The sequence below is a fragment of the Podarcis vaucheri genome (genome assembly GCF_965113315.1).
Source record: "Podarcis vaucheri genome assembly, chromosome: 5".
In the NCBI taxonomy this organism is placed as follows: Eukaryota; Metazoa; Chordata; class Lepidosauria; order Squamata; family Lacertidae; genus Podarcis; species Podarcis vaucheri.
Window position 1 is genome coordinate 61,056,935 of NC_138763.1, and position 21,071 is coordinate 61,078,005.

Genomic DNA, 21,071 nt, shown 5'->3' on the forward strand with positions numbered 1-21,071 from the left:
CTGCAATGTAGGAATCTTTTTGCCTGACCCATGTTTGGAACCCATGAGATTAAGAGTCTCATGCTCGTTGCTCTGGGATTCTTTAATTCTCACTTAGCCTGATGATTATGCCTTTTTACAATATATGGGTATGCCAGTTCTAGGTAGGATCACACCTTAAGGGCTGACTTGCAGCTTGAGAAAATTTCTGACTTGATTTACTTGTTTTATTTAGCTGCTATCTCACATTATATATTAATTTTAATTAACTATATTATAAGTGATTTTTTTGGAGGTGTGGTATTATTAAGTTTAATGATGAAACGTGATGCCCAGATAAGTCATACTCAGAGTAGACTCTTCAAAATCAATGAACTTAAGTTACTTAGTATGAAGGTCACTCTTATGCAGCTGGCACGACTAAGTCTAACTTTCTTTTTCCTGTTTGGAATAATGATAAAATGCCATTTATATGCCTAGTTATTGATACTTGGGGAAATGGTTTATGCATCTTTGGTTGTATTTTTAACAGGCTTTTTCTCAGTGTGAGAAGATGTTTGTGGTGCTGGGCAGCCCTTTGGGAAAAATTGAGATATCTGGATGCAAGCTGGGGGTCCATGAAATCCACCTGGAGCAAAATGCTGTGCTACAAAATGGGTAAGCCTGTGTTCCACTGATTATTTTTTCATATGTGCATGTTAAAAGTAAAAAAAAGGGGGGAAAGAGCCTTTAATATAATTGGAATGAAAAATATTTACTAATTTATTGCTATAGCTTTGCAATGTTCACTTTAATGTTTTTATTTTAAAAGCTCTCATCCTTATGACTTGAAACAATTGACTAGTCTAGCTTGATGCTTTGGCACTGACTGCAGAACGAGTCCAAGACTTTATTGTTGTTATTCCTTAACATTAAAAAATAGGGTGATGATTGAGAGTCTATAAATCCTACCACTAGAGAATGGATCTGGCAAGGCAAGCAGAGCACAAGGTCAGGAAGCGTCCCTGTCCATTTTTCAGTCATGGAATGAGAGGGGAGGTGGCTTCCCTTCTCATGTATTGGGCTTGGAGAGACTGAGAAAGCAGCCAGAACTTCCATAGCTGGCTAGGCATAGTTCCAATAGGCAAACTCAGTGTAGCACCTCCCAAGGGTTGGGACTCCCCCTGATATTGCCCTGAGACATTAAGACCTTGGAAAATATGACTGCATTCGGTGTGTCTCTGAAGTCCAAATCAGGGGTGGTATCCTGCTCCTGCAGAGGCTGAAGGTGGTAACAGTGGTGGTGGAAAGTGCATACAGATTTCTGTCTACCTTTCTGGCAAGGAACCAATGCAAAAGCTATGATTGGGCTACACTTGTGAAAATCTACACAGCAGATGCAATTCTTTATCCCTATACAGTGGTACCTCGGGTTACAGACGCTTTAGGTTACAGACCCTTCAGGTTACAGACTCCTCTAACCCAGAAATAGTAACTTGGGTTAAGAACTTTGCTTCAGAATAAGAACAGAAATCGTGCTCCGGCGGCGCGGCGGCAGCAAGAGGCCCATTAGCTAAAGTGGTGCCTCAGGTTAAGAACAGGTAGGTAGCCGTGTTGGTCTGCCATAGTCAAAATAAAAAAAATTCCTTCCAGTAGCACCTTAAAGACCAACTAAGTTAGTTCTTGGTATGAGCTTTCATGTGCATGTGTATCTGAAGAAGTGTGCATGCACACGAAAGCTCATACCAAGAACTAACTTAGTTGGTCTTTAAGGTGCTACTGGAAGGAATTTTTTTATTTAGGTTAAGAACAGTTTAGCTTAAGAACGGACCTCCGGAACAAATTAAGTTCTTAACCTGAGGTACCACTGTATGTCTTTCTGTGCAAGCACTGTTGCGAGTGGTTAACCAGGCTGTATAGATTCAAGAAATGCTACTAGTGTACATGTGCAATGAGGACAATAGACAAGAGACTTTCGATTCATTGTGTCCTTTCAGAGGATTACGGTGCAATCGGTTAGCCACCTATCAGAACTACGGTTGCTACCATATCGAACTCTACAATAAACACACAGCTTTTCCTCTCCTTGGAAATCACAATTGCTTGTCCCTTCCCAGGAACATACCTGGTCCCATCATATTTGTTATCTCTGCCACACACCTTCTTGGGAGCTTGTAGACTGCTGGATCTAAATTTGTGATAATTTATATTGTTTTTTTCATAGGCCTGGCTAATAGGAGGATGAAATTGTGATCTGTGTGAGTGTTGGTAGGGTTGCTGTTGGAAATGATTCTGGGCGCCGGGCAGAGTTGTGACCATGTGGGGAGGCAAGATAAATACCAAAAGGACATTCATGATGTCAAGGAAAGGAAGAAGGGGGAAACAATGACTTTTGGTGATAGGAAAACTGGTAGCAATGGGCTCTGTGTGTGTACATGTTGCTGGGTATATGTGAGTTTTGCTGTGTTGATTTTGGGTCCAGGAAATGTGGCTACCCAGCACCTGACTTTCTTGCTGTGACTTCATGGTACATAATTCTGTATTTCTCAGAAGTTGCTAAAGTTTCGTTTTAGCGAAAATATTGTATACTACCAGAGTTATAACTTCTCAGTTATATAGAATATATTTGATCCAGACTGTGTATTTCCCCCAGCTTTTGCTTCTAAAGCACAAACAGACAGAGGACCTCAGGAGGTCAATACATTTTCGACTTACTTGCCTTAAAGTATCCATTGGTTTTCTGAGCCTCTCAGTTAATAGGAAATTATAAAAGAAAGAAAAAAACCAGCACGGCAGCTTGGTCTTGATAGGGATTGTCACACCGTCTAATTCGATTGCACGAGTTTCAGTCAATTTCATTAAATCTGCATGAATTCTCCAGTGTATAAAACAGTAACTCCAAAGGGGAAATCATTCTTCCCCTGTGTTTGGATGATGTATTCATGACACATAGGAAGGAAGGTGTCTGATACGACACATACATGCATGGCGTCATGTGTGAAAGGAGGAATGCGTAGGAAGTTGTTAGCCACATATATGTTTGTGAATGCTTAAAACATTATTAATAGTGGGGAGAAGAGTGCCCTGGATTTGTTCCTCCTGACTCCACTCATCCCCAGTCATTCCTATCTAGTGGAAGACAGGCTCCCCCCCCCCCAGCTCCCTCACCTAGCCACCTACTCTCAGGTATTACCAGTGTTGGAGGTGCACTGATCAGGAAACTCTTTTTTAATATTTTTTTTATCAAAGCATATTTAATTGGTGGATAGATTTATTGAATAACATTGGAGCTCTACACAGATATCAAAAGTAGATGTAACCCCCCCCTCCCCAAGTCTCTCTCAACTCCATTTTTTCCCTGAGCATTTACAAGTGTAATTATAAGTAGTAAGTGACTAAATGCTACACAGAGCTTTTACAAGTACCTATACTAATGGAATATATATATATTTCCTCCCCTACAGTCGCTTCTGCTAACATCTTCAAAATGCATCCTGTTTTATCTTTCTAATGGCTAAGACCTAAACGATTTAACACTATTCATAAATATCTGGGCTGAAATGTAACGTTTAATCTCTTCCGCTTGTTGATAGGAAACAGTTGTTAAAATATCTAGGATCATTATCTTTGAAAGAACAAAATAATAAAAAGGGCCCAGAGTCTCCTTTCCTCTTGTTTTAAAAACTGGCTAGTAAACATTGTAATAAGAACATTAGGAAAGCACACACACACACACAAAAACACCATAAAAAAATTAATGGACTCCTGTCAGACAGAATTATAATGAATAAGAATACGGTTATAAATGCTTTGTGCTCAATAGTCACAGAGGTATTTTGCATCATGTTGCATGTTACAATCAGTACGTATTTTATATATATATATATATATATATGCAGGTTTTGGTGTCTTCGGGTGTCTTCCCGTGTAAGAGTCGGGGTGTCTGTGCGACGTTTCGACGAGGTCTCACTCGTCATCTTCAGGCTGGTGCTTTCGGCTTCTTGTTACTGGAACAGAGCAGAGTCTGGTGTTTGAGTTCCTATAAATACTGTTGAGGGGTGTGGTGTATAGCCTCCAACGTTCTGGGCAGAGAGGAAGTTCCTAGATTAGTGTGCCTTTTCTTCTTTTGTTCCTTAATTACTTGAGGGATATCTTGGGTGATTTCATGAGTGATATTCTGAATACCAGACTCTGCTCTGTTCCAGTAACAAGAAGCCGAAAGCACCAGCCTGAAGATGACGAGTGAGACCTCGTCGAAACGTCGCCCAGACACCCCGACTCTTACACGGGAAGACACCCGAAGACACCAAAACCTGCATTCCTGTACCCGTGAAAATCTACGAAAGCAAATATCTCACCTCTACGGGGAGGAAACCTTCCAGCTGACAAGAACCTACGAGAAACTAGAAATCCGAAGAGCCACCATCTTATGCGATCTCCTGTTCCTACGCAACTGCCGAGACAACAACTTAACTCCCACATGCTTCCAACTTAAATTCCACTCTAAAACCCCAGCTACCGAAAGGATCCTGAAACGAACTGAACTATCCCTAATCAGAAACGAAATACATAAGAAAAGATACCTACTAAACCAAACCAACAAAGATCTGCTCACTCTTCACCTCAAACTATGTAACAAAATCCACCCTGCACTCTGGGACAAATGCAAACAACTAGCCGTCTGGAGAGCTGAAACTGAGACCTCACACAAGACAGACAGACACACCAACAAACTCTACAAACTAGAGAAACGCCAGAAACCCAGCCACCCTCCACAACAACCCATGAAACAAACAGTACATAACATATCAGACAGGATCCTCACCCCAACTGAAACCAAAGTACTCTCCAAAGGTTTCAACTTTGCAGTCGCCCCCAGACGCATCCCCACGGAAAACATCATATGCGGAGTCGAAGCTAGCCTGACCAAAATCGACCCAGATGAAGCCAATAAAATCAGACTTGAAGTCACCAACATCCTTTGCTCCAGCAAACCACCCAGAAGCAATTTACACAAAGAAGAACAGAAAGCACTCACCAACCTGAGGAAAGACAACAACATAATCATTCTCCCAGCAGACAAAGGCAACGCCACTGTTGTGATGAACACATCGGACTACCAAGCAAAACTATCAAATCTACTCCAAGACCCTACCTACCAACCTATAAAAACAGATCCCACCACCTATCTGGAAAAAACCACCAAATCCAAAATAAAAGCCTCTCCTATCAGTGAAGAAATCCAGCTAAGAATCATCCCCAGAGAAAAATCTTCCAGATGCCCCAAACTCTACGGTCTCCCCAAGATACACAAAGAAGGAACACCACTCAGACCAATAGTCAGCTCCATAGGCTCACCTCTACAAAATCTCGCTAAATTTCTCGCTAAGCAACTTCAGCCCTATGCAGAATCCATCGCTTCACACGTTACTAACTCCTTCCAGTTCATAGAAACAATAAAGAAGCAATACCTACATCCCGATGACCTACTTGTGAGCTTCGATGTTGTATCTCTCTTCACTCAAGTGCCCATTAATGAAGCCTTGACAGCCATTCAAAACAAATACAACCCCCCCAAATACATCCTGGACCTGACCAACCACTGCCTAACCAACACGTACTTCATCCACAATGGACAAAGATACAAACAGATAGAAGGAGCACCTATGGGATCACCCCTCTCACCGGTCATCGCAAATTTGTACATGGAACACTTTGAAACCAATGCTTTAGACAAGTCAGAACACAAACCCAAACTTTGGCTCAGATATGTTGACGACACCTTTGTAATTTGGCCACACGGGAAAGAAAAACTAGATAGCTTCCTCACACATCTCAACAGCCTACACCCCAAAATACAATTCACTATGGAAATAGAAGACAACAACCAACTCCCCTTTCTTGACGTCCTAATCTACAAAAAACCTGATGGCTCCCTAGGACACACTATCTACCAGAAAAAAACACACACCAACCGCTACTTACATGCACAATCACACCACCACCCTGCACAAATAAACTCCGTAGCCAAGACTCTCATCTCCAGAACCAAACGCCTGGCTGACAAAGACCACTTGACAACTGAGTTACAGAATCTCTCAAATGTGTTAATCGCCAATGGATACCAGAAAAACAGGGTTACGAAGCTAATCCAAAAAGAAACACCCCCAAAAAACCAAGACACAGAAGAAAACAATGGCATGGCCCTCCTTCCTTATATCAAGGGCACTACAGACAAAATCAGCAAAATCCTCCATAAACACAATATCAAAACAGCCTTCTGCACCAACCAAAAAATAGCCAATATCCTCAGAAACCCAAAAGACAAAATCCAGCTGGAAAACCAAGGGGTCTATGAAATACCCTGCAAAGTCTGCCCAGCCACGTACATTGGACAAACAAACAGACGAATAAATGCACGTATCGCAGAACACAAGAATGCCGTCAAAAAAGAAGAAAAAACTTCCTCTCTTTTCCAACACATGAAAGAAACAGGACACGAAATTAATTTTGCAGATTCCAAATTGCTCTTTAACATGGAACATCACCACAAGAGAATAATCATGGAAGCCATCGAGATAGAGAAACACCCTCACAACATGAACAAGCGTGACGACACGTCCCGCCTGCCAGACATCTGGAAATTAGCCCTCCCCACAAAAACCGACACCAGAACCAGAGGCACACAGAACGCCGTCACCAATCAACCACACCAGACCCAAACCCAGACCCTCTCCACAGACATATTACAGACTCCATCCAGTAGCCAAACTATAGTGGCACCTCCGGATGCTGCACCCCCCTGCAATCCCTACACAGATCTGGCTGGCACAAGGCACAAAACCACAGCTCGCCCCTATACACGAAGCCAAGCCAGAGCACAACTAAATGCAGCACAGCCATCTTCTCAGAAAAACTCTTCACAAGCTCAAGAGGTCAAGACACGAAAGCTTTAGCAACTAATCTACACTTAATGACCCACCCAGTGGTATTCAGAATATCACTCATGAAATCACTCAAGATATCCCTCAAGTAATTAAGGAACAAAAGAAGAAGAGGCACACTAATCTAGGAACTTCCTCTCTGCCCAGAACGTTGGAGGCTATACACCACACCCCTCAACAGTATTTATAGGAACTCAAACACCAGACTCTGCTCTGTTCCAGTAACAAGAAGCCGAAAGCACCAGCCTGAAGATGACGAGTGAGACCTCGTCGAAACGTCGCCCAGACACCCCGACTCTTACACGGGAAGACACCCGAAGACACCAAAACCTGCATATATCTACGAAAGCAAATATATATATATATATATATATGACCTGGGTCTTTCAGTTTGGCGTTGGAATCTTCTAGATTGCAATATGATGAATCCCTTGGGGGGGGGCGGAGTATCCAAATGCAATGACGCCAAGGGTCATCCATTGCTACAAGTTACTTCCATTTCCCTGTACTGTACTAAGAGTGGCATTTGGTAAGTTTATATGGCAAAAAAGTAAGTAAAAATCACCCTCCCCCCCAAAAAAATATATTTGAGATTTTGTCCTTTTCAAAATGAGGTTATCTGAATGATGATAAAATAATAAGGGTACATTAATCACTTTCTTCCTGTACAGTGGTGCCCCGCAAGACGAAATTAATTCGTTCCGCAAGTTTTGTCGTCTAGCGAATTTTTCGTCTTGCGAATCACGAAATCCCATAGGAATGCATTGAAATTCAATTAATGCGTTCCTATGGTCAAAAAAAGTCCAAACAAAGCCAAATTTGGTACAACAACAGTTTATTAACTGCTCTTTAAAGTCACACATACTGTAAAGAGCAGTTCAAAAATTGAAGGGAAAATAAATTAACTTTATAAACAAAACATGTCTTTGTTTTTAGACAAAGGAAACAAAGTCGCGAGACGTTTTCGTCTTGCGAAGCAAGCCCATAGGGAAATTCGTCTTGCGAGGCAAATCGAAAACGGAAAAACCTTTCGTCTAGCGAGTTTTTTGTCTTGCGAGGCATTCGTCTTGCGAGGTACCACTGTATAAATAAGAATAATATATAAGGAACATAAACAACTTCTGTTTTACCTAATTTGGTTTGAAGCTTTCTGATAATGGCTAATAGAATAATAATGTTGTATAACAGAATAATAATGTTAAACTGAAGTCCCTGTGTGAACACATGCCAGTTACTTTAAGGCTCAGTTTAATTTTTGTAGCTGCACTCACTGATTTAGATGTCCTTGTCAACCAATTATTTCAATCATTAACAAAATGTAGTAAGATTTTTATGGTGCAACTCTGAAAACCACTGCAGAAATGTTTTCAGGAATTCTTTGTAAATCATTATTACTTCATTTTTATTTTTATTTTATAAATAATGCTTCATTTTATAAACAACCCCTCCATAGTAGTAGCATTGAAGGTTGTGTGCGCCTTTGGCCTGATAAATCACTTTTCATTTCAGCAAGTCAGTAGCAGAGCAGAATCTTCTGTGTGTGTAGTGCGTTTTAATGACCAAGGGATTATAAGTCTTGCAATGCCTGCTCCTGATGGAATCCATGTTATTACTTTTAAATCTTCTTATCCTGTGCCTTCTTCCAGAAAGTCATCTTACCCTCCCTAGCTGGTTGGAGTAGATGAAGCATTTAGAAAGCTCTCACTCCAAGTCTCCTTGTTTGTGACACAAGGGAGTCTTCAGCACTCGTGAATGAACATCAACTAAACCTTCTAAAAGTGGAGCAAACATTGATTTTGCTCCAAAGATGTCTTTATGCACATAGTGAAAGAGGTGGGAACCATGTGCATGGAGTGTCTCATTTGAGGTGGCTACAGAACTTCAAATTTTGTTCACAAAAATATTCAGGGTTTTTGTTTTTCTTTTACTGGTTGAGGTGTTTCAAAATGTGTAGATTAACTCGTGGAGAACCAGTGAAGTGTGATCCTCATCTTTGACCCACTTTCATCAGCACGAATCAGGGGCCTGCTCTTTGTTGTTTGTTTGTTTGTTTGTTTGTCATCTCATATATACAGAATGCCAGTCTTTATGAATTAAAAATGGCAACACCCACACACCAGATGGGAAAGTATTAGCAGGTTTGTAGAAATGCAAAATCAGAAGGACAAATACCAAGCAAAAACCCAAACCTAAAGGATGGGAAAATAACCCAAACAGCCCAGTGGGGCTAGGGATCCCCATTGAGCATAGGCTGCCTGTTAAGAAGGTGAACAAGTGAAAAGCCGAGGAATGGAATGACTGGACACCTGCATAAGAGCTCTCAACACAGCAGCATGTATTCTGCAATTCTCCTTCTGGCTGTGCATTTCACTTTTCCTTCCATTCTTCCTCTGGTTTATTTTGATGATGGTGATTATAAAAAACAACAACATATCATGAAAGTGTATTGCATATTTTATTATTGTAAGCAGCTTTGTGACCTCCCTGGTGAAGAGCAGTGTGTGTGTATACGTGTATATAGTGCAGCAAGAAAAGTTGCGCCTCTGAGATGGCATACTAGTGGAGACCAATAGTCAAATGAAATGGAAAAACCTGGATGATGGCTTGGACCAGGCAAGTTTACAATGAGGATAAGATGGGAGAACTCTTGGCAGAATAGTGGCACACAAATGTGGGTCGGTGCTAACTTCCCAGTATTGCTACACCAACTACTAGTGGCATTTGTATGCAAGGTACCTTGCTACTTGAACTTCCTTTAGTCTTTGTACGATGAGGACAAGTTCCTGTTTTTAATCTGGACATCTTCATCTATGATTTCTGGCCTATTGTAACAATAAATTGAAGCACGGTATGTATTGCATTGCAGGTTGTCCCATGCTTGCTATGAGTTGAAAAAGGGGTGAAAGACTTGGAAAATGCCGTATAAGGTTCTGTGGATTATGTAGGCAGTGTTAATCTTTTATGTTTAGTAGTTCTAGCTTTTTATGCCCTTGAGTTGAGATATGAAAAAGTAAAGGCTTGTGTACATTAATGAGTGCAACTAGAGGTAATATTGCATACAATATTTTCAAAAGCTATCTTTAGAAAATACTCTGGTGTCTGTACTCTTTTTATTTTTCAAATGGAAAAGGTTTAGATATTAAACCTTTTAGCTTCTTTGTAGTAGCTGGTTAGGTAGGGGGCCTACCACTTTTCTCAGGATGCAACTGAATACCAAAAGTATGTGTTTTAGAGAAATATTACTTCCCCCTGCTAGAAATATCCAGACATCAATCTCTATTTCAGCAGATTCAATGGATATGGCAGGAAGAGTTATTATATACTATGATCCTCCTTTTATTAAAAATAAACTGGGCTAGTTTTTCTCCTGATGGCTTTTCAGGTGATAACTATAGGATTGTTTATACTTATAGCTAGATGATCAGAAGTGTTTGGGGGGGCGCACACACAACTTTTTGCTGGAGGAAACGTTTTTTAAAAGCTCAGCATAATTTCAAAAACTAAGGGAAAAAAGTTTCCCAATCCTGTTAAGAACACATATAGTCTCTTAGACTATGTGACCTTTCCATATCTGCTTGTACTTTTCTGCATTATGTTTACAGATGGTAGATTATTCTGCATGTGTGTTGAGTAAATTATGATTCTGGCATGCGCATGCATTTAAAACCCAGAATAATCCAATATAAATCTGTCTAACAGTTAGCTTTTCTCTCATAAAAATTATACACTATTTTAAAAATATGTGTAATTAGTGGTGGTTGTTGTGGAGCCTGTTAGCCTTGGAATCTAAGGACAAGTTTTAAGAAGTGGTAGATAAGTTTTATTTAATACTTATTTTTATTTCATAAAATTTATATGTTGCATGATTGTAATAAAATATATCAAAGCAGTTTGTTAAATCTGTGATTGTTGCATGACTTCAGACACAGTGTGCCAATCCAAAGGCCAGGACCCTCTAGGAAATCCAGGTAATTCTGTAGGCCATGGTGAACCACATTTTCTGTTCAGTTTAATTGAAGACACATAGCACAAAGTATCCAACCCATTATAGAGTTTTCCTAAACACAGCAGGGAATATTGTTTACATCAGATTATTGTTTGACCAATGGAATGTTACAAACTGAATATTGCCTTGATTTAGGGCCTGTGTTTCCTAAACGTTGTCCCTACAAGTAATTTTGATTTTAATCTCTCTAATCTAGACCAGAAGTTTGAACCTGCATTTCTAGCAGACTATTCATCTGTTTTTCTTAACAAAAATGCACACACACTGCTTGGAAAGAGAATTGAATGGGATGAGATACATTATTTTGAAATAGGACAATCCTTATATGTTCACTTAATTGACTTGTTAATTGATGTATCAAATGAAATGGAAGAGTTACGGTAAATATTTTATAAGAGATATGTAATTGTGCATGTAGTATTTATTTCCTTCACAGAAGAAGTCTTATAAAATTTAGCTTTTTCATTAATGTATGTAAAAATATTAAAAGCTTTTGTATATTGCATTAAAAACTTATGTTGGCTGCCCTGCATTTTCCTATTTATTAAAACTTTTCAAGCAGTAAAAACATTTTACTTGTTAATGAGGGGAAGTGGGGAAATTAATGAAAGAGCTTGGATTCTCCAAGATGTCTCCTTTTAACCATGCACAACCAGCTCTCTTTCCCCCCACTCTATGTAGTTTAATTTCTGTGTTAGGGTTCAGTAAGCAAATGCAAATAGATGTAATGATTTGCATCAGTAGATTACGTCTCAGTGTAATATCCTCGGATATTTTGGTCAAGGACTTTTTTTCTTTGTTAGGTTGGCAATGTTTTCCTACAGTAAAAATTTATAATTGCAACATTTATGCTCAAAGTCCCATACATATATCACTTTCCAATATCAGGGTGCTGGATTACTACACTTTCTGCAGTCAATAGAAGCTCCTATTAAATAATGATAGTTCACTGATATTTAGGCATTTAATGTTTGCATTTAATGTATTAGGCGTTTAGTGTTTCCATTTATTTAATACCTCTCTCTCTCTCTCTCTCTCTCTCTCTCTCTCTCATTCTGACAACTTTGTCAAACATACCCTGATGGGGACTTGTTCTTGGTACATGGACCAGAAAAAATGGTGATGTTCACACCATATATTGGGTTGAGTCACTAAGCAGTACCCCATTTTTAAGTTGTTTCAGGATTTTTATTTTTATTTTGCTTGCTGGAGTACAGGTAGAGATCCTGCCTACCACATCAAAGGGAATCCGTTCTGGCTGTCATCTATCTAAGATGATGCTTGCTTTGGATAGATTGGTATCTTGGAAGGCTCTTATTTGAAAAAAGAATCCTTCACAGGTGAAATATATGCAGTGAATGAAAGACCGTCAACTGGAAACATAGTGGGTACTAAGTTCAAAGCTGGAGTCTTCTTGGCAGTAGACTTTGTAATGACCAAGGTCTCCTGTCCCACATGGCCAACTTGTGCAGATTTACCGTATTTTTCGCTCTATAGGACGCACTTTCCCCCAAAAAAAAATTTAAGGGAAAATGTTTGTGCGTCCTATGGAGCGAATGCAGGCTCCCTGGCTTCAGTGAAAGGAACCCGAAGCCTTTAGAGCACAGCGGGAACTCGCGCTGCACTCCAAAGGCTTCAGGGTTAGCTGTACAAAGGCTCCGCAGGGCAGCGGGGTGCCTTCATCCCGCTGCCCTCCGGAGGCTTCGCGGACTGTCCCCGAAGCCTCCTCAGGGCACGGGGATGAAGGCTCCCCGTGCCCTGCGGAGACTTCGCATGAAGCTAGAACAGCTAGAGGGAGTGCTGTGCAGTGCTCCCTCTAGCTATTCTGGCTTTTGGATAGCCCCATGAAGCCTCCGCAGGGCCCGGATATCCCAGCGGCTATCCCAGAAGCCAGAACAGCAATAGGCTATCACAGAACCCAGATCCCTCTTGCTGTTCTGGCTTCTGGGATTCAGATTTTTTTTTTCTTGTTTCCTCTCCGCAAACTAGGTGCGTCCTATCATCTGGTGCATCCTATAGAGCGAAAAATATGGTACTTGTTCTGTAAATCTGAACAAAGAAGCAGCAGCCCATTCTAGGAGAAAGAGGAACAAGGAGGAGCTACCAGCTTCATTTGTTGAAAAAAAATGCTTTGTTTTTGTTCATTGGAGGTTTTTGAAATAGTGTGTATGCACATGATTCCATAAAGTGTACATGAATCCAAAAAAGTTAATCTCTTGTGGTTAATTGTTTAGAGGAACTACAGAACTACAGATACTACAAATACTTACTGAGCAGATATTCTCTGAATCTCAAGTTCATATTAGTATGAAAGTCCTTTAGTTGGATTATGCTTAATGAGAAGAAAATGTCTTTCCTCCTATCATGTCTTTACACCCACCCTCCCACACAGGTCTTCTGCCTCAAAGATCTGGTGTTCCTTAAGACTGTTTTCATCGTTTGCATTTCTCTATAAAGTTTAGGATTGACGAGTCATCCTTTGCTAAGCAGCTTTTGTTGTTTATCCATCTATACAAGCATACTCCTTTTAATCCTTCCATTCCTCATCTCTACCATCGTTGATTTCTTTGACTCTCTTCAGTCAATTGCTAGACTGAGGATGCCTGCAGAAGGACTTGTTTTGATGGGCCCATTAAGGGATGGACTTTTGTTGTCTTCTCCATGAAAAAGCATATTTGTATTTAGTTTTCCAATCATTCTGTGCTATTGCAATGAGCCAAGGACAAGGAAGTTCATTATTTTTCATATTTTTGGAAACCAGATAACTAGGGTCCCGAAAAGTTACATAAAATAGTTAATATATAGTTTATATAAAACACTGGAAAGGTTTTTTATAACCTTATTTTCCTAGTGTAAGAAATGTTGAAGGTGGCTTCTTTTGCCCTTAGGATATAGTGGCCTAGGAAATCATTCATTTCCAACACTACTTTGTCACTTGCTATTTACATTTAATGACCCACCACTATGAATTTTATATCCCGACTCCTTATTAAAGCACAATATGTGCAAAGATAGATTTTTAATTAGCAAAAATAGTATGAGCATCAATGACAACAATACAAAAACTGATTGACAAGTCTGGCAGGTTTATTAGCAGTAAAATCAATTGGGGAAAACTCAGCTTGATGGCTGCCAAGTAAAGAGAGATAGCTAATTAAAAATACTGCACAATTTATAGTTTATGACATGATGAAATATTTGGGAATTAAATTGATGTTAGAACAGTAGCACTGCATTTCTAGTAAGAATCTCACACAAGATAATCTAGAAATAGAACACAAATGAGATCTCTTAGATTGTTAAATAACCAAGGCACATAATTTATTTTACCAAGATGTTTCTGTATAACTGTGCTTGGAGACTGTGAAGTAGATGTGTAGCATTTTTTGCCACCTCATACCATTTATATCACACTGCCTAAAGTTGCAGTGTACAACCACCTGAATAAAGCCTATCAGAAGTACATTTGTGATCTGTTTATCCACAGGTTTCTCACACATTGCGTCCGCGAGACAGGCCAGGGGAAACACCTTTTTACCAGTCCAGCTTGTAGCATCTTAATGGACAACAAACACACAGAGGATATCCCACTGTGATCGTGGGTTCCAACTAAAATGTTGCCACAATCCCTATGGGCAGCTTTTATACTTTCCAGGCAACAGGGTTTGCCCCTGTCTCATCAGGAGTGCTCTATAATGATGATAATAAATAGCTTATCATCACCATCATTATTAATCTTCATGATTATTAAGTCATTTATATACTGACTTTTTAATATTTTTAGAACCATGTTACAGTTCAGTAATGAAATAATTTGTAACACGAAATAAACAGCGAGAGATTGACAACAACAGCTTTAACGCTCATGCCTGAAAGATATGGTGAAACAGAAATATTTTCATTTACTGCTCCCTTAAAATGACCAATGGCAGAGATTTGGGGTTTTTCTCAGAAGAGAATTCCATAAACAAGGAGCCATCATGGGAAATAATCTGTTTCTGGAATATTATAACTTTGCTTCTCAGATGATGGTGTGGCATTCATAATAGTATTTCTGAAGGTAAGCATTTATATGAGAGAGCATGGGGTTGTTGTTTTTTTCAAATACAGGTGAGACTCAGCTTACACGGGTTGCGTTCTGGGGAGAGTGTGTAAAGTTAAAATTGCATATAGTCAAAACACATTGGGTATAATGGTGGGTGAGCTACAGGCAAGTAACTTTATTTTGTTACCATAATTATGAGCAGGTGAAACAGCCATCTGTATGAATGCTGTTGTACTTCAGTATGTGACAGACCTGACTCAAAGAAAAACCTACACAGAGAAGAGCTGTAATGTGAATATGTTATGTCTTGTGTTAAAGCTCTGTAAGACATTTGTTTTCTCAGCTTTCCTCAAATTCTGATAATTTAGATAAGAGAAGTTAATTGCACCCAAACCTTGACAGAGAGCTAACAACGTACAGTGGTACCTCTGGTTGTGAACGGGATCCATTCCGGAGGCCCGTTCGCAACATGAAAAGAGCTCAACCCGCAGCGGCGCGTCTGCGCATACGCGGGTTGCAATTCGCCACTTCTGCGCATGGGCGTGACGTCACTTTGCACTTCTACGCATGCGCGAGTGGCGAAACCTGGAAGTAACCCTTTCCAGTACTTCCGGGTCGCCGCGGGACGTCACCTGAAAGAACGTAACATGAAGCGGATGTAACATGAGGTATGACTATACTACCTCTAGGCTTTATGTATAATTAAAATACTATTTTGCTTAACTCTTCCCTTTTCCCCCACCCCCCGGATGATTAATTCTCTTGTGGGATGTGCTACCATTCTGCCCCTGCAATCGTTCATAATTTTAGGATTTACTTTTTTTTTTGTCCTGTGATACAACCAATTCAGGAGAGAGTTAATACGTTTTCTAGTTTTGAAGCTTCAAATACATTAATGGTATAATTTTTTTTATTTGCTAGGTACTGTCATATTTTGTATTGAAGTAATGTTCATATTACATGGTCTTCCTACAAGTTTTGTAAAAAACAAAAATGTTAATAAGATAAAGATTTGACATAAGCAGCTTTTGAAACTCCCATTGTTCTAGGCGTGTTTTACAGCAGGGAATTTCATTAGCGTGAGCAGTTTCTGAGCTCTGGATGCAATACTGCGCCTAAGATTTCAGATTAAAACTGCGCAGTGCAAGGGAAGGAGAAACCTTTTCTGCTTCTCCACTTCCAGCCACTTTCTGAAGACTGGAGAAAAGACCTCTAAAGAATATTGGGGGAGGGGAGCATGGCTTTGTTTTTGCTGTCTTCAGATGAGGACTAGACCATGTGAAAAATGAACACAAGATTTTTGCTTTGCACTCTTGAAAAAGCGCGCCTAGACATTCCATTGTTGCGCCCATAACCTATGATTAAGGTGCCATTTAGCTCCTAGCTTTCATATCTCAATTTCTAACACTGGATATAAGAGATTGAAGAAACAAGCTGTTGTGTGAACATACATTGTACAGGCAGTGCCTGTTCAAGTTTAAGTTTGTGATAACACTATCTACCTTTCTTCCTAGTTCCTATTCATTTATTCCTAAATTACAACTTCAGTGAACTCTTCCACAGTTTTACTCTGACCTGTTCTGTAAAGAGATGCTTGGAAGAGATACGGATTTGCATACATGTGTAACATCTTCACAATAACCTCATTTCCGTTGAGCCATCTCACCCACTTGTCTGTTGAAGCTGGTCTCTGTTTCTCTTCGATTTGTTGCTAGCTGCAATTTCTGTTGGTCATGGTTGGGGTCCTCTATCAACTCTTGTAGGTCACATGTGTTCTCTGTTTGCAAGGAAATATTGCTTGTAACTCTTGAAGTTGTTCAGCCGCTCTTCATTTATGCAGATATCCTCTGGGTTTTAAGATTTATATCTCAGTGTGAAATGGAGAATATGTTCGGGAGTATGACAGCATGTCTTTCAGAAACTTGCTTGTTTGTCTTTCTTGAAATAGCCTTTTCTTAATGGTAGGCTAGAAATGGCAATGACAAACTGAAACTGCATATTCTGAAGAGAAGAAAATCCTAAATGTTTGCAAAATACTTTTCTCATGGGTATAATATATAAAGTGTAATATATAAAGTGCAAACATTATAAAGCAAAAGGCTGTAGAAACAAGTTTCTAGCTATTCCTATTATGAGTACACTACATCTCAGAGGCTTTAGACTTTTATACACTTTCTGATCGGAATTTTAATTTGAGGAGTAAACACAGCCCAGATTTCTGTTCCTTAGGAGTAAGTCATATTGGAATCCATGACAGTTGTAGAAGCAGTTGGTTAGTCATGTCTGTAGCTAACGTCAAGTTTACAGTGCTGAATTCATCCATGTAACTTCTCTTTAGAAGACTTAATTTAAGAACATCCTATTAATTAAATCATTTTATTGAAATATTCTGACTAAAACACTGCATCAAGTTTGTTCTTGGTAACCCTACATGTCAAGTACAAAGCTAAAGTCAAGAAATGCAGCCCTTGGGGCGATCAGTTGTCTATCTCTGTCCTATAGTCTAACTTGTCCATTAGGACAGTTGAACCTGCATCACAGATGCAGCAAAATATCTCTGTGGGCAGAAATTGGTTGGCTAGTTCAAATCATTATAGGAATTCAACTTCCTTCACCTCTTCTAGCCACATACTCTGCTCTTCTCTGCCCAGATTTTACTCTGCATCTCAGAATCCCCCTTCCACTATTATTTTCTCATTTATTTGTAGCATTCCATCTTCTAACTTTTGTTTTCATAAGATCTCAATTTTATTAGTTTGCTTTCTTCTCAGACCTATACTTACTTCTAGATTCCCAGGTTCTTTTTTTTTGGGGGGGGGAGCTGCTCCTTAGTAGCATCCAAGCTGCTCAACCAATTGCTGCCAGAAGCTTCACTGCCACCACTAATTATTATATTAGTTCTGTCATTTGACTTCAATAGGAGCAAGTTCATCTAAGGTATTGAAAGTGGCACAAGGAGGACAACACTAGGTTCCAACCTTCTCTTGCTAACAGATCGCTCTTGTTTGATCCCGTTCAATCTTCATGAATTTCAGACATGGGTCAATTTACGAATGTTCATTTGCTGTAAGAGTAGAATATTCTTTACCTACATATTTTATTCTGGGGTGTCCTATTTTGTGTGTAGTCTTGTTTTACTCACAGTAAAGCTGATTAGTGATGTCTTATGAACCACCATTGCTCTAATACTGAACACCTGAGATTGAAGAGTAATCTACACCATTACTGGGTGGGCTGATTTTTTTCTGAGGATCCTCCAATACTTCTGATATGTACATTTGCAGGATAATTCAGTAGCAATAATCTTTTGCTACAGTCACCCTTAAGGAAGAATGACTAAGTTTCTAGGAACAAAAATGAGGGTGGATGGGAGATAAGTCAATGGGAAATAAGTCAATGTGGGTAGCCTTAGTTTTGCTGGATTGTCTAATTGTGGCTGCTAACATATTCCCTTTTCAGATTAATATTAATTAGATTGTTTTGTACTATATACATGTCATAAAGTCTTCCAACAATTAATACAGATTAAAATGCCTTTGCATACATAGAGATTAACTGTTTCATTAGCAGTTCCAAACTTTGAAAGTACAGCTGTGAACTTGAAAGTGGGATGAATATTGACCTAATTTGTCTTTTGAAAGGACACACAGTTTTAGTAGAATGCTTGTTCTATTGAAATGGACAAATGCAGGTACTATTTCTTGGGTAGTCTGCATGTGCTATAAGATTTACTGTGCATTACCTTAGCCATCATTCCCATAAGTATTAATTTTAACTCCACTAATAAGAAACTGAACAAAAGTGGAATTATGAGTTCAGTAGTATTCCATGAAAGGTCAGTTGTTAAAAAGGCAGAGTGTGACATTCTGTGAAAAAGGTGCCTTCATTAATCATCCTGATAGGAGAGCATAGGATATTCTTGACCAATACCAGTGAACCTTACAATATAATGTTTCAGGAAGTGGTGTTTAATTCTTTGTTTTAAACACACACACACACACCAAGGGTGACTTGAATGAATGCAGAATACAATTCTTCCTTAATATTATAATGCAGAGATTTCAGTTGGCAATTTCAGATATGCCAAATTAAGATTGTAGCACATCTATATATTTTATTAAATGATGTGAGTATGATGGGTTATTTTATTGTAGGAGAATTGTGTTACAGGTGGCAGAGGTTTGCCCATTTTTGCTATGAAAACATAAACAGTTCCTTATTAACTAATAACTCATTTGTCTACGGTGTAATACGATTTAATCGATTGTGCCTGGGTTTCCCCCCCCCTCAATAGCAGTCTTAAAGTTCAATAGAAATATTTAAATCATTTAATACAATTCTAGTGGAACTTTAGTTCATTGAATATCCTTATTGTGAGAATTTCTCACAGATTTGTTCACCGTGATTCCTATTAAAGCATAGCACGGTACTGTTACCCATTACAACAACACCTTTGCCTAACTAACTGCTAATGTAATCTAATTTGAAACAACAAAGGGGTCTAAGGGATCTCAACCATTAAGCTTGCTTCTTGAAAGTTATCAGTTTTACAGTAAACAGTGCAAATTGCAAAGTCTGCAATAGTTATGATTATTTTTTCCTTAATGTCATAATTTTGCATAATGGCTGTTGTGCTACATTGACTAGGTCCATGGGTTGCTTAACATAAGTGATTGCACTTGTTTATGATTATAAACTTCTTCCAATAGAAATGCTGTATGAAATGCATGTAAATGATTAGTTTAAGATTTCTACTTCATTAGCCACATTATACACATTAGAGTCATTGTCTAAGAGTTAGTAATATTTGTAATGAGCTGTATAATATGCGCCTTTTAACAAAATTTGAAAACAGATGGAATATTTTTACAACAGTTTATCATGGAAAATGAACCCTAGCAAAATATTTTAACAATGGTTTGAGTTGCAAAATTGTGATGTTGCCGTCTGCCATGGAGCCCGTTATTGTACAAGGAAAATATCAGAACCTTTCCATGCTCTCCATTGGCTGTCTGGGTGGAGCCAGGAGGTAGCTTGTAGCAGCAGACTGTTACTATTGAGAAGGATACTCTTCCTTTCCATGTGGAAGCTGATAATCAGGTATCATATGGCAACCATATACAGTGGTAGCTCGGGTTACAAACACTTCGGGTTACAAACTCCGCTAACCCGGAAGTAGTTGCTCTGGGTTGCGAACTTTGCCTCAGGATGAGAACAGATATTGCACACTGGCGGCAGCGGGAGGCCCCATTAGCGAAAGTGCGCCTCAGCTTAAGAACAGTATTGGGTTAAGAATGGACCTCCGGAACAAATTAAGTTCGTAACCCCAGGTACCACTGTAAAAACTTACCATGTAATATCTGCAGTTAGAATTAATCATCCAAGGGAGGTTTTTGAGTAAATCCAAAAAAGGAATAACAATTATTGGATACTTTTTTTTTAAGCTAAATAAGTTTAATAAAGAAGACTATTTAGAAGGTTGTTCCATAGTAAGGATCTTTCCTAGCTATACGTGATATATCTTTGAGATTTCAGTGTAAATCACGTTCCTATCAAAGTCAGTATGAAAAGTCACATGAACTTTAAAGCAGGGTATATATTGTGTGTTTGTGTGTATACTTTATATATGCATGAATGCTTTTATACGTGTATGCTTAGCATATGTACACCCACCCACCCACACCATTGTTTTGCACAAAACCGCTAAACAACTAAACAATCTGCATTTACATACAACACTTGCTGAATGTAACCTTCTCCAAGCTGCACTGCAGCTTTCTGTGCTGGGGAGGATCTGGAGATCAGAGGCACCCATACCACTTCCTACCTGGCCATTCTCTGCAGCAATGAGGCACTTCTCAGTGGGCTACTGGTTCTCCCCAGTCCCTGGTAGGGCACTCCACTTCTAGTGAGAGGAGAGAGATCAGGGGGTGCATCTGTTGCCTTTTGGACACGTGCAAAGCAATACACTTCTATTCCGGTATCAGTAGATTCATAGGTGGGTGTGTCCATCCATCCGTATAAAGCTGTGTATGTGCAGCTTCTCGTCAGTAGAATATGCCATCCATTACCTCTGTGGTCCTCCTGGTGCTTCTAGACTTCAATCTTCATTGGTCCT

The 21,071-nt window shown here is 39.3% G+C and overlaps 1 protein-coding gene across 8 annotated transcripts in view; it reads left to right on the forward strand.

Moving 5' to 3' along the window:
• The window catches only part of MGMT (O-6-methylguanine-DNA methyltransferase), a 189,498-nt gene that overhangs the window by 37,361 nt on the left and 131,066 nt on the right, over nt 1-21,071 (forward strand). For 5 of the 8 annotated variants that reach the window (XM_082222942.1, XM_082222946.1, XM_082222948.1 and 2 more), the window contains exon 3: nt 512-636. The exons of 2 other annotated variants lie outside the window; for them this stretch is intronic. In XM_082222942.1, the coding sequence (XP_082079068.1) occupies nt 512-636 (125 nt within the window). Of the gene's footprint in view, nt 1-511; nt 637-2,611; nt 2,653-7,292; nt 7,432-21,071 lie in introns of those variants that run through there. One more of the 8 variants, XM_082222949.1, reaches the window with a different exon arrangement.